The sequence below is a fragment of the Notamacropus eugenii genome, chromosome 3 (genome assembly GCF_028372415.1).
Source record: "Notamacropus eugenii isolate mMacEug1 chromosome 3, mMacEug1.pri_v2, whole genome shotgun sequence".
Lineage (NCBI taxonomy): Eukaryota > Metazoa > Chordata > Mammalia > Diprotodontia > Macropodidae > Notamacropus > Notamacropus eugenii.
The window spans coordinates 347,058,633-347,072,837 of record NC_092874.1 but is presented as its reverse complement, the minus strand read 5'-3'; the positions used below and the strand labels follow the sequence as shown (position 1 = coordinate 347,072,837).

Below are 14,205 nucleotides of genomic sequence, written 5' to 3'. Positions count from 1 at the left end.
TATGTGTGTGTGTATATGTATATATACACACACACACATATATATATACATATATGTATATGATAAGCCTATTTCAAGAAGTTACAAAAGAAAATTGCCTTGATATTTAGAACCAGAGGGCAAGATAGAAATTTAAAAATTCACTGGTCTTCTCATGAAAGAGATTTCCAAATCAAAATTCCCGGGAATATTATAGTAAAATCCCCAAGCTTCCAGGTCAAAATACTTTCTGAAAATATTTTCTCCAAGGAGAAAATACCAAAAGCCATAAAAGAACCTTTCAAATACCTTGGAGTCACAGTCAGGTCTCCAAAGATTTAGCAGCTACCATGATAAAGGAGTGGAGGGCTTGGAATTTGATTTTCTGAAAGGCAAAGGAGCTAGAATTACAACCAAGTATAACCTACCCTTGTCCTTCAAGGGAAGAAATGAACATTTAATGAAATAGATTTTCAAGCATTCCTGATGAAAAAGCCAGAGATAAATAGAAAATTTGATGTTTAAATACGAGACTCAAGAGAAACATTAAAAAATAAACCTGAAAGAGAAATCATATGATTAAATTTAGTCAAAGGTTAAACTGTTTACATTCCTATATATGAAGATGATACATATAACTCGTAAGAACTTTATCATTATTAGGGCAATTAGATGGAGCCTACCAAGAAAGTGCATTTGGTTATGAATCAAGATGTTGAGATGATCAAAGAAGGGGTGAGAAAGAGGGATGTATTTAAGAAAGGGAAGAGAGAGAAAGAAAGGGAGAAATTATCTCACATAAAGAAGCATGCAAGGGAGAGTTTTAAGAATGGAGAAGAAAATGGGAGGGAGGCAATACTTGAACTTTATTCTCATGTGAAAGGGTTTAAAGAAGGAAAAAAATATATATAATATATATAATATCCATATATGTACATGTTTATACACACACACAGTGTGGTACAGAAATCTCTTTCAGAATAGGGAAGTAGAAGTGGAAGGAGATTAAAGAAAGCAGGGAGAGAAAGTGATAAGATGGAAGGTGGATTAAAGGAGGAAGTGGTCAGAAAAATGAGTGGGTCAAAGAACAAATCATAGAAACAAATAATTGCATTAAAGAGAATCACAATAATGAGACAACACACCAAAATTTATAGGATGCAGGCAAAGCAGCACTTAGGAGAATATTTATATCGCTTAACACTTTATGTCAGTAAAAGAGAGAAAGATCAGATCAAAGAATTGGGCATGCAATGAAAAAAACACTAGATAAAGAATAAATTAAAAATCCTCAATTAAGCACCAAAATAGAAACCCTAACATTTAAGAGACATTAAGAAATTTGAAAGATTTTTAAAAAATGGAATAAATAAAATTAGAGCTGGTTTTATGGTGGTGGTAGGGAACCCAGTACATAGATGAACTATAAAAAAAGAAGAAACCAAATTATCGGTAGGGTGAATGTATCATCAAGGAAAAGAAGTTAAAGCAATTATTATTTTGCTCAATTATATGCCAATAAAAATGACAATCTAAGGGAAATAGATGAATATTTACAAAAATATAAGTTGCTGAGGTTAACAGAAGATGAAATAGATAAATAACCCTATCTTAGTAAAAGAATCTGAACAAGTCATAAATGAGGTCCTTGAGAGAAAATTGTCAGGACCTTATGGATTTACAAATGAGTTCTACTAAATGTTTAAAGAACAATTCTAATTCTATTTAAACTCTTTGAAAAAATAGGTAAAAGAGTCCTACCAAATTCCTTTTAATGCACAAATACCTAAAATGGAGAGCAAAAACAGAGAAAGAAAACCATATACTGTTTGATAATAAATATTGATGCAAAAATTTTAAATAAAATAGTAGCAAGGAAACCACAGTGATAAGTCATGCATCTCATACACAATGACCAAGTTTGATTTATACCTTGAATGCAGGGCTAGTTAAGTATTAGAACAATTATAAACATAATTGACCATGTCAGTAACCAAAGCACCAAAAATTATGTGACTATATCATTGATGGCAGAAAAAGCTTTTTGGCAAAATTCAACATCCGTTCCTATTAGGAACACTGGAAAGCATGGAAATAAATGTAGCTTTTCTTAAAGTGATAAATAGTTATCTATCTAAAACTCAGAACAATCTTCTTTCTGCAATGGAAATAAGCTGGAAACCTTTCCAATAAAGATCCAGGGTGAAGCAAGATTATCCATTACCACCACCTTTATGGTGGTAACAGTATTGTAGTAGAAATGCTAGCTATGACAGATAAGAAAAAATCAGAGGAGTAAGAATAGGCCGTGAGGAAACAAAGCAAGCACTCTTTTCAGATGATATGATGGTGTACCTAGATGTACCACCGATGCAATACCCATAGCAGCCACTATGAATATGCATGTGTATTTCCAGGGTAAATTCGCAAAATATAAATAAATCTCTTCCTCAAAGGCAAAACCAAAAATATTTATTCAGATATCAGAAAACCAGATCCATCATGGTAACAAAGAAGTTTATACACATCATCAATCCATGGAGCACATATACATATGAATATACATATATATATATAGAAATCCATCCCCAAGTCTTCCCTCCATTAGACCTCCCCACAAACAAGCTCCCCTAAGCAAAATTCCTCCCTTTCTCACTCACACCAGCTTCTCTGTCCACTTCTTCCCCTATTCTTCCTGCTCCACCCATTTGGCATGCTCGTCCCACCATGCCATGTGACTCAGACTACATATGACTCAGGCTCTGTGTGACTCAGTCTCCAGCATGGCAGTCAAATGGGCCTGGCTCTAAAGACTTGTTGATGGGCAGGAAAGATCTTCCCATTCCATTAACATTACACTAGGAGACTCTAGAGAATCAACTAAAAAGCTAGTTGAAACAATTCAGCAAAATTGCAGGATATAAAAACAAACCCACATAAATTATCAGGCTTTCTAAATATTACCAATAAGACCCAGCAGAAAAAGACTGAAAGAAAAATTTCATTTAAAATAAATGTTGACACTATAAAATACTTAGGAGCCTACCACCCAAGACATATCCATATGAACAGTTACAAAACACTTTTCACATGAAAAAAATACAGATATAAACAATGGGAGAAATATTAATTGTTCATGGCTAATCTGAGCCAATATAATAAGAATGATAATTCTACCTAAATTAATTTACTTAGTGCCATACCAATCAAACTACCAAAGAATCATTTTACAGATCTAAGAAAAAAATAATAAAGTTAATCTGGAAGAGCTAAAGGTCTTCAAGAATCAATGGGAATCAATGAATAAAAGGTGAAGGAAGGTAGCCAAGTATTACAAGATTTCAAACTATATTACAAAGTGTCAATCATGAAAACAACCTGGTAGTGGCTAAGAAACAGTGATGGATCAGTGGCATAGGTTGTGTAAAAATAAGATTCTATCAATAAAATTTTTTTTAAAGGAAACTTATCTGAAATGATACATAGTATAAGAATAATGTAGTTTAAATGCATGAATATGATACAATGAAAAATGTATAATGAAAATTAGATGTATCAGGTGAACATGTCATTAGTGATTTTTGCACTAATTTGTATAAATCATAACATTAAGCAGAATAGTGGTGCCACTACGCTTCATGTTGCCTAGTATCTCTTTTTTTTTTTAAATTTATTTATTTAACTTTTAACATTCATTTTCACAAAATTTTGGGTTCCAAATTTTTTTCCCATTTCTCTCCTACCCAAAACACCAAGCATTCTAATTGCCTCTATCACCAATCTGCCCTCTCTTCTAACATCCCTCCCTTCCCTTGTCCCCATCTTCTCTTTTGTCCTGTAGGGCCTGATAACTTTCTATACCCCTTTACCTGTATTTCTTATTTTCTAGTTGTAAGAAAAATACTCGACAGTTGTTCTTAAAACTTTGACTTCCAACTTCTCTTCACCCCTCCCTCCCCACCCATTCCTTTTGGGAAGCAAGCAATTCAATATAGGCCATATCTCTGTAGTTTTGCAAATGACTTCCATAATAGTCATGTTGTGTAAGACTAACTATATTTCCCTCCATCCTATCCTGCCCTCCATTGCTTCTGTTCTCTCTTTGGATCCTGTCCCTCCCCAAGAGTGTTGACCTCAAATTGCTCCCTCCTCCCACTGCCCTCCCCTTCATCATTCCCCCCACCCCTCCTATCCCCTTCTTCCCCACTTTCCTGTGTTGTAAGATAGGTTTTCATACCAAAATGATTGTGCGTTTTATTCCTTCCTTTAGTCGAATATGATGAGAGTAAGCTTCATGTTTTTCTCTCACCTCCCCTCTTTTTCTCTCCACTGAAAAGTCTTTTGCTTGCCTCTTTTATGAGAGATAATTTGCCCCATTCCAATTCTCCCTTTCTCCTCCCAATATATTTCTCTCTCACTGCTTAATTTCATTTTTTAAGATATGATCCCATCTTATTCAGCTCACTCTGTGCTGTGTGTGTGTGTGTGTGTGTGTGTGTGTGTGTGTGTAACCCCACCCACTACCCAGATACTGAAAAGTTTCAAGAGTTACAAATATTGTCTTTCCATGTAGGAATGTAAACAGTTCAACTTTAGTAAGTCCCTTATGACTTCTCTTTGCTGTTTGCCTTTTCATGCTTCTCTTCATTCTTGTGTTTGAAAGTCAAATTTTCTTTTCAGCTCTGGTCTTTTCATCAAGAATGCTTGAAAGTCCTCTATTTCATTGAAAGACCAATTTTTCCCCTGAAGTATTATACTCAGTTTTGCTGGGTAGGTGATTCTTGGTTTTAGTCCTAGTTCCTTTGACTTCTGGAATATCCTATTCCACGCCCTTCAATCCCTTAATGTAGAAGCTGCTAGATCTTGTGTTGTCCTGATTGTATTCCCACAATACTTGAATTGTTTCTTTCTACCTACTTGCAATATTTTGTCCTTGACCAGGGAACTCTGGAATTTGGCCACAATGTTCCTAGGAGTTTCTCTTTTTGGATCTCTTTCAGGTGGTGATCTGTGGATTCCTTGAATACTTATTTTGCCCTCTGGTTCTAGAATCTCAGGGCAGTTTTCCTTGATAATTTCATGAAAGATGATGTCTAGGCTCTTTTTTTGATCATGGCTTTCAGCTAGTCCCATAATTTTTAAATTGTCTCTCCTGGATCTATTTTCCAGGTCATTTGTTTTTCCAATGAGATATTTCACATTATCTTCCATTTTGTCATTCTTTTGGTTTTGTTTTGTGATTTCTTGGTTTCTCATAAAATCATTAGTCTTCATCTGTTCCATTCTAATTTTGAAAGAACTATTTTCTTTAGTGAGCTTTTGAACCTCCTTTTCCATTTGGCTAATTCTGCTTTTTAAAGCATTCTTCTCCTCTTTGGCTTTTTGAACCTCTTTTGCCAGTTGAGTTAGCCTATTTTTCAAGGTATTAATTTTCTTCAGCATTTTTTTGGGTCTCCTTTAGCAGGGTGTGGACCTACTTTTCATGCTTTACCTGCATTTCTCTCATTTCTCTTCCCAGTTTTTCCTCCACCTCTCTAACTTGATTTTTGAAATCCTTTTTTGAGCTCTTCCATGGCCTGACCCCACTGAATATTTTGGGTGTTTGGGATACAGAAGCCTTGACTTCTGTGTCTTTCCCTGATGGTAAGCATTGTTCTTCCTCATCAGAAAGGGTGGGAGGAGATATGTATTCACCAAGAAAGTAGCCTTCTATAGTCTTACTTTTTTTCCCTTTTTTGGGCATTTTCCCAATCAGTTACTTGACTTTTGGGTCCTTTGTCACGAGTAGGTTATACTGTGGGAATCTGTGAGATCTCAGTTCCTCCAAGGTGGCACAATCAAGCATGTACTGGTCTGGATGCAGAGAAGGCTTTTGTGCCCAGAATCTTAGCAGATACCTCTCCACAGCCACTTGGCCTCCAGTTCTGATAAAGTCAGCACTGGGTCTGATTTTCAGATAAGCTGGATGGGCAGGGCCGCCATTCAGTGTGAGACAAAGACCAGCTCTCCCAGGGCCTCCACCCAGGGCTGAGGTAAGATTCAGCTTTTCAATGCCCCCAGGGGTTTTTAAGCTCCAACAATGGAGCTTCCCTTACTGGCCGCTGTGCACCCTCTGTGGCTGCTGCCGGAACTATGGGAAAGCCCTTCTCCTTTCCTGGCCTGCTGATTAAACCCCGTCTCTGACCTTTGGTGCCTGTGGGCTGAGGGATCTGAGGACCGCCACTGCAACTGGAAATTCCGCCCCCGAGGTGTCCTCCTCCCAGAGTCTTGTGGCACCGCCTCCCTGCTCAGCCAAGGCTGGGTTGGGCTCCGCACTCGGCTCAGCGTCCAGCGCAACCAACGTTTCCATGGGCCTTTCAGGTCACCCTCGGCAGGAAATCTCCTCCACTCTGTTGTTCTCCACTTCTGCTGCTCCAAAATTTGTTGAGAGTCCCTCTCTACAGGTATTTTATGGGCTGTGGGGAGGACCCTGTGTAAGTGTGTCTTTCTAGTCCGCCATCTTGGCTCCGCCCCTCCCTAGTATCTCTTAATGGTATGATATTCCTTGATTAGGATGCTGTAATTTAGGTGATATTTGAAGAACTTTAATCAGGGAGAGAAAAAAGTCTAACTTCAGACTCATTTGGTAAAGCACAGTGAAGACATTTTTTACATTTCCAGTTGGGAATTTCCTTACATTTTAAAGCAGATGTGTCTATAAAGAGATAGAAAATATTAAATGACTGATTTCAGTAGCTCAGATGATATTTAAAGTATTACGATGTCCTGTTTTGATTTTTTCAGAAAAATGTAACAGTTTGGCGAAAACCGTCAGATGAATTCAATGGATATCTGTAAGTTTATCTTCTAAAGTTCTTAATTCTCTTTAAAGCTTCACATTACACCTATGGTCACAGACTTTATTGAACAAGAAATGCTTTTTGGTTTAGAGCTATTTTTAAAAATTAAAATAGTTCATACTACTGAATCAAGCTTCTATAATAGAATTTGCACACTTGAGGTTCCTTCTACTATCTCAAAACACTTAGAATGCACCCTTACACTCTGGAATATGATGTCCAAACCTCACCAGGATCAACCGATATGTGAAATGGACAAGGTCAGGGATGCTAGAATTGGATGAATTGTGGAGAGGAAAATGCTTTTGTAATGGGATGAAGTGGGAAAGTTATTCTTCATCTTTTGAGAAAACTCCTGAAACAATGAATGACATATTTGGAGAAAGAGAGGCGGTTGGACTTCTCGATTTCCTTCCTTATAGCTTTCTCTGTTCCTTTTCCGTGTGAAAAATGACATTATGTTTATATTTTACTAATGCTCATCCATAAAGGATCACATTAGGACCATTTATTTCAGAAAGTGAAATTGCCTCTGGAGAGGGGCATACTTCATGATCTTTGCCATATTGGACCCTGATGACCTTGCCCTTTCGAGGATACCCTTAATTCCCAGACTTTGTTGATATACTACATGATGATTGCTTAATGAATTTTCCTTATGATGTCTTTGCTGGCTTATCATCATCTTTTTCTTCTCAAACATAGATGTCTGCCAAGATTCTATCCTAAGCTTTTCTATTTTTTCATTTTTTCCACTGGCAATCTCCTCTACTCTCTCAGTCTTACCCTCCACCACTCTCCAAATGTAGGGATCTTACAAGGAAAAACTTGACAACAATTATTTATCTAAAAATGAAATGCACTGCTTTGCAGGGATAACGAGTTCTCCCTCAGGCAATGGACTGATGACAGATTGCCCCATATATTGTAGAACAGATTGACCTCTGAGGTTTCCTTCAATGTTGAATTTCTGTGATTCTGAGGTAAATTTTTGGTGAATTTACTTGAAGCAACCTTAGAAATATTTAGTTAAATCTCCTCATCCAACAGATAATTAGTCCCAGAAAGAATAAGTGAATTATTTAAAGTCATAACTGGTTCATGAAAGAGCCAGGAAAGAGTCATAGGTTGTGACAGAATCTTACGTTGTTACTCCTGTGCTTAAAAACCTGTTGTTCCTCGTTGCTAGTGATTCAAGGTTCTCCCCCCCCACACACCCCTGTTTGCGTCTGCCTGCCTTTTCAGGATGGTCTCTCCTTTTTCTTCTTCGTTTTCACATACTTCATTCCGCCCAACTAATTACTCCCTGAATTTAATTGTCTATCTCAGACTATCTTGGTGCATTTTTACAAACTGTCCCCATTATCTGAGTGCTCTCTCTTTTTTCCTGCCTTTTAGAAGAATATGTACCTTCTTTTTAGGATTACTTCAGGATGTAAGTTAGGATTAATTTAGGATTCAGGTTTCTCTCTGTTAAACCTTCCCTGATTGATCCCTTCTGTCATTAATGCTTTCATTTTCCTCAAAGTATTTTATGTTTACATATTTGCATCCAAGTAGAATAAGCTATTTAAGGGCAAAAACTTTTTTTTGTCATATTCACAGTGTCTCTTTGTGTATCTCAGTAATGTATGTATGTATGAATACACATATGTGTATAAATATATTTACATATATAGGTATACATATGTATATATGAGAGAGAGAGATGTTTGTTGATGTTGAACTAAGTTAAATTGAAACCAGATCTTTTGACTCCTATACAGTTTATATTCCTACACTATAGTGCTTCATTAAGATAATCATTGTTACTGCTACTTCCCTTTGTGACTAATTATGTATTGCTTTATATCCCTTCTGTTTTTGTACTTAATGTTACTTAACTTTTGTTAACATCCCTTGTGACATCTCTTATTTCTCAAACTTGATTTAATTTTCTTAGGAAAGGATTATCTTATATTTCCTTGAACCCCATCTCCCACCACCATGCACTTTTGTCTACAGTAGGGTTTAATAAATAATTTGTTGATTTAAAATTACTTAATTTGTAGGGATTTTGTTTTACATCCCTTTTCAGCTGTCTACAGACCTCCAAACAGAGGCTATTAGAGATATCCTTGGCCCAGAGTTTTTTAAAATTCAAAGGGAAATAGTATGTTCAGTACCAGTGAGATATTAGCGGATGCATGTGCACTAACAATATATATGTATCGTAGCTCCAGAATGATAGCAGTATGTAAGCTTTTATGCACTTTGTGATTTAATGAGATTTCATGGCATTTATGTTGAGGTAATATAGTTCGGACAACTGTATGCTACTAAAATGAGGAAATGAAGGAAATGCATAGAATAAAGTTAGGAAGTGATGTTTTCATGGTCTGTACCCTTCAAATTTCCTTTATTTGTTCAGAATCAATTCTGCTTTATATATGATAACAGAAATGTTTCTCTAATAATATTTACCATCTATTTCTCTAGCTACAAAGCTCAAGGTGTTATGGAGGATGTTACTAACAATATTATAGATTACATACGTCCGGGGCCTTATCGCCTAGATTGGGACAGCTTAATGACTTCCATGGATATTGTTGAGCAGTCTGAAGAGGTAAATCATTTCTCTAAGAAGGCATTGAATGTGTTTATATGTATGGTGCTCCAAGAGTTATAAGTGACATTAGTAAAGTCTCATTTTAGAATCCTGTGCATTCTCTCAAAGTCACTCAAGTGAATAAAATAAACCCAGTCAGAATTTTGAGTCTGCTTGCCCTGGTAGCAAAACCCTTGTGACCTAGGGGGTGTGGGACACACGACGCTATTACCTCTTCTGTTGTAAATAGTGTTATGGTGGGAAGAGACTGGAACTTTGGAGTCCCTGAACCTGAATTCCACCTCTGTGACCTTAGGAAAGTCAATTCGCTTCTCTGGCCATAAGTTTTCATCAAAAAAAAAAAGAGAATGGCCATCAAGGTCCCTTCAAGCTAAGATTCTCCTCCACTTGTAACATGAACATTCCAAAAACATAGCCTTCATCTACAGGCTCCATGCATGGATGCAGATGTTCCAAAGGCAAAAAGCACCTTAACCGGTAGAGAACTGGATGATCAAGTTTTACAAAGATGTAACTCCTTTTTGTACTGCTATTTTCATGCAGAGTATTTGAGCTGGTGACTTTGGCCCAGATAGCCTCCAGTATTAGCTTCTAGCTCACTTCTGTGGAAGGCATGTAGCTAGGGGCAAGATAAGTTGATGCTGTAATGAGAGCAGAGCCACAGAACAGGTCAGTTAGGATCACTTGGATAAGCTCTTGGTTAATTGTGCTTGGAAAGTGTTGCTTGTGTAAGGTTTTTCTAAAAGATTGATTTGTGAACCTGTGCAGATTCTTCCTCTGATAGCCAGTCATTTTAATTCCTTTCTTTTCTTTGTCTTATAGAATTACTGTGTGGTGCGTTACACCACTGCCGGGCAGCTGTGGAACCTCATTGCACCGAGAGAGTTTGTCGATTTTTCCTATACAACACAATATGAAGATGGACTTTTGTCATGTGGTAATAATCTTAGACCTCTATTGCTTTTATATTTGCTTTCGATTAGTAATTAGTTCTCTGTTAAATGAATATTCTTTTCTGTGTTCTCTGTATTTTTATCTGTTTTAGTTATTGACATAATTGATTTTGAACTTTAGCAAATAAGATAATGTGAGTGTCTGTTGAACTGCAGTCATTGTCGCAAAGTGGCTTTTTTGCATATCTGAATTTCATAACTCTCTTAAAGAAAGAAAGGTTCCTTGAGTTTGAGAAAACTACTGGATTTTGGGTTGTAATAGGAAAATTTGTGATAGTATATGTAGTATATGTAGCTATCTGGTTCTTTTTTGTGCTTCCAAACAATACTTAACTCTTTTGATCTTGGGAAACTGTCCCAAGTGAAATTCTTTGCTTTCTAGAGAGTTTCTTCTGCAGATAAAGTATTAGCTGCTATGTTTACAAAAGTTGGTGTTTGCAGATAAGCATCATCTTGAGTATCTTAGCCATCATAGGTTTTGGATTTTAGGAGTAACCAGAAGTAACTCCTGTGCATCTGGCTTCTGTGGGCAGTCAGGGACTGGCCCAAAGATCATAGCTCCCTAGGATTAACAGATAATTTCTTTTGCGTTTTGCCACTTATATTAAGACTACTGACCTCCCTGACTTCCTTTATGTCCCAACTAAAATCCCATCTTTTTAAGCCTTCTCCAGCCCCTCTTAATTCTAATACCATCGCTTTGTTAGTTATTTCCTATTTATTCTGTACATAGCTTGCTCTTGCGCTCTCTCGCTCTCTCTCTCTCTGTGTATGCATATACACACATAGACATACATACATACATACATATATACATATACATGCGTACATACATACACACACACACACACACATATTTGTTTGCATGTTGTCTCACCATTAAGCTCTGTGAGAACCGGTGCTGTCCTTTGCTTTGTTTTGTAACCCAGTACTTAGCACAGTGCCTGGAATATATTAGGTGCTTGATAAATGTTCATTGATTGATATACCACTATTGGTGATTAATTTTCCCAATATGAAAGATAAGAACGCATCTTAGGAAATTTTTATATCCTTTGATGAATGTAGTGAATAGATGCAGATTATTGTTCTTAATAATGTTATTTTTAAATTGTTTTGTAGGTGTAAGTGTCGACTACGAAGAAGTGAGACCAGATTTTGTCCGTGGATATAATCATCCCTGTGGTTGGTTTTGTGTTCCACTTAAAGATAGTCTTGATCAAAGTCTTTTGACAGGTTATATTCAGACAGATGTTCGAGGGAGGCTTCCTCAGTCTGCAGTAGATACAGCCATGGCTAGCACCCTGGTCACCTTTTTTGATGACCTCAGAAAAGCCCTGAAGGCCTAACTGGATGTGCACCAAAATACCATGAACTTTCCTCATCCATGCATTCCTCTTTCCGTGTATTATGTTGTAAAAATCCCAGGCTAGGTTAGAACTTTGTGGTTCAGGAGTTTGATGGTTTCTTTTTATTCCTAATGGCTATAGAAGGCATTTCGATATGGCTGTATCAGAGCCAGAACTACCGTACTGCTTAAAAACACAGAAAACTGGATCCCACCTTATTAAGAGCTGACTAATATCTCAATGTGCAAACATACTTGTTGGTTTGTTTGGAATTGTCAGAAGCACAAACTTCATGTTGTTAGGATATTTCTAAAAAATTTATAGTTTTTTTTAATATATACTATTTGTGTACAAAATAATTTGTTGTAGAGACTTATGTATATTCAAAATAATTTTCTGATCTTATTGTTAAATTCATGTTTTAAAAATTCTATCATCAGTTGCTTTGAGATTGATTTAGACTTAGATAAATTAGAGGAAGCAGTGATTTTTAAAGTTATTTTTCAAAAGGTCTCCTTCACTATTAATTTATATGCCAGTTAAGTATTGAAATGAAGAAATATAAGGGCTTCCACCAATTCCCAGTTGATACAAATGATTTAATTTATTAGAATTCAAATGTATTTGCATGTCAATAGCCAGCCGTCATTCTTTTGTTAAGTACAGGAGGTACTTGAGACCTCCTCAGAAATATTTGAGGATATTTGTAGATGAACTTGGGCTCTGGCAAAAACTGTAACAAAATATCTGTTTCAAATGTGTGAGTGTAGCAATAGACTTTACAGTAATAGCCCATGCCAGGGCAGAACATTGCTAATTTTACTTGAGAATTACCTACAGAGAAAGGCAAATTGAAGACATGTACTCTGTGTTTTATTTTTTGAAATAAAGCAACAGCTTCTTATGGAGCATTCTAATTGTGAATATTAACAATGCAATTATTACATAACTTACACCATAGCTAGAACAGAGGTGCGCCTGGTGGTTATCTGAACAGCTGTGAAAAGCCATGATGACTTGAATGATCCAAATAGGGGATTGTTCCAGTTCTACAGATGTGGTCAGGTAAGGGCTCATTCTAGGTGATTTACTATTGTACAAAGAAGCTATGAGTAAGGGATGTTGGTTTAAATTGAAATGTAGAAAAAAAAGGGGCAGTAACATGATGCTTATGAATGTGTGTATATTTGTATATATACATATACTCACATATATATATATATATATATATATATATAATATAATAGACATTTTAAAATGTAGACTAGCTCCTCCTATATTTAATTTTTGAAAACATCTTGGGTCATACGCAGCCCAGTGATTCAAACCATGGGAAGTATTAAGTGATTAATATACCCAAACTCCTGATATGCATTTTTCCCCTGCTTGTGAAGAAAAAACAAACTGTAGCAGCTGTTTGATTCAGAATATCTACAGAACCGCAAAGGAAAAATACGTGTTCGTACAGTACTATGAGATTCTTCTGTTTTTTCTCCTCTTTGCTTCTCCCTTCACACTATGATTCAAGAACTGATGACTTCTAGCCTTTTAAAGAGAAGAGGTTTTCATTGATTGAGCATAACTCAAAAGTCTACTGCTGCCTGAATAGATCGATGTACTTGTTTCCAGATATTCCAATGTCTGTTTCGCTCTCATTAATTCATGTTTCTGGGATCCAGAATGATAAATAATTACTGCTTCATCCTAGGCTGATGCTATAGACCCCATATAAAAATTTTCACGGAGATACTGAATCATTGGTGGGTTGAAAAATAGTGTTTGCCTTACTTGAAACTTAAATTTGGCTTTAGAATTGCATGTTTGTTCATCTGGGCATCCTGCTTTACAGATGACTGTCAAGATAAACCAAAGATGGTATAAAATATTATTATAGACTATGGATTGTAATACTGAAGAAAACAAGCCAAAGAGATTGCCGAGAGAAATTCAGTATTTTACTTAAACATGGAATTTTGTGGGGATAATGTAATTGAACTATCAGGCCTTGGTGACAGAGCCGCTGTTTCAAAAGTTTATTTAAAATATGTAAGACTGTGACTAATTTAGTATAGTGTTGATTGATGAGTGAATAAGTACACTAATTCTTTATGCTAGGAAATGAAGTAGCAAATATTTTGAAATTAGTTTTTTTCTATAAAGGTATTCCCATCCTAGGCTGGGCTAATGTTAGTTAAAAAGGACTTTGGAGTTTTCTAAGAAGTGGGTTATTAACTGCTATCCGTAAAAAGGGAATTATTTTTATGAGCTTGTATCTTCCCTTGGGGAATGATTAGATTTTGATACTGGTGATTAAATAAAAATACACACACATAAGATATGCATTTTTAATATATGTATATATAGGTGCATATATGCATAGAGTATACACATATGTGTACGTACACACATATACATATACACCTCTATTGAGATATGCAGGTTCCTGCTATTTGTAAGCAGTTTATGTCTTAGAACTA

At 36.1% G+C, this 14,205-nt stretch overlaps 1 protein-coding gene across 2 annotated transcripts in view; it reads left to right on the top strand.

The window, feature by feature from the left end:
• The window catches only part of STARD4 (StAR related lipid transfer domain containing 4), a 32,271-nt gene extending 19,619 nt beyond the window's left edge, over positions 1-12,652 (top strand). For both annotated transcript variants that reach the window (XM_072597184.1, XM_072597185.1), the window contains exons 3-6: positions 6,763-6,812; positions 9,297-9,423; positions 10,249-10,363; positions 11,502-12,652. In XM_072597184.1, coding sequence (XP_072453285.1) covers positions 6,763-6,812; positions 9,297-9,423; positions 10,249-10,363; positions 11,502-11,728 — 519 coding nt within the window. In that variant the 3' untranslated portion in view covers positions 11,729-12,652. The remainder of the gene's footprint in view (positions 1-6,762; positions 6,813-9,296; positions 9,424-10,248; positions 10,364-11,501) is intronic.
• The last annotated feature ends 1,553 nt before the right edge of the window (positions 12,653-14,205 follow it).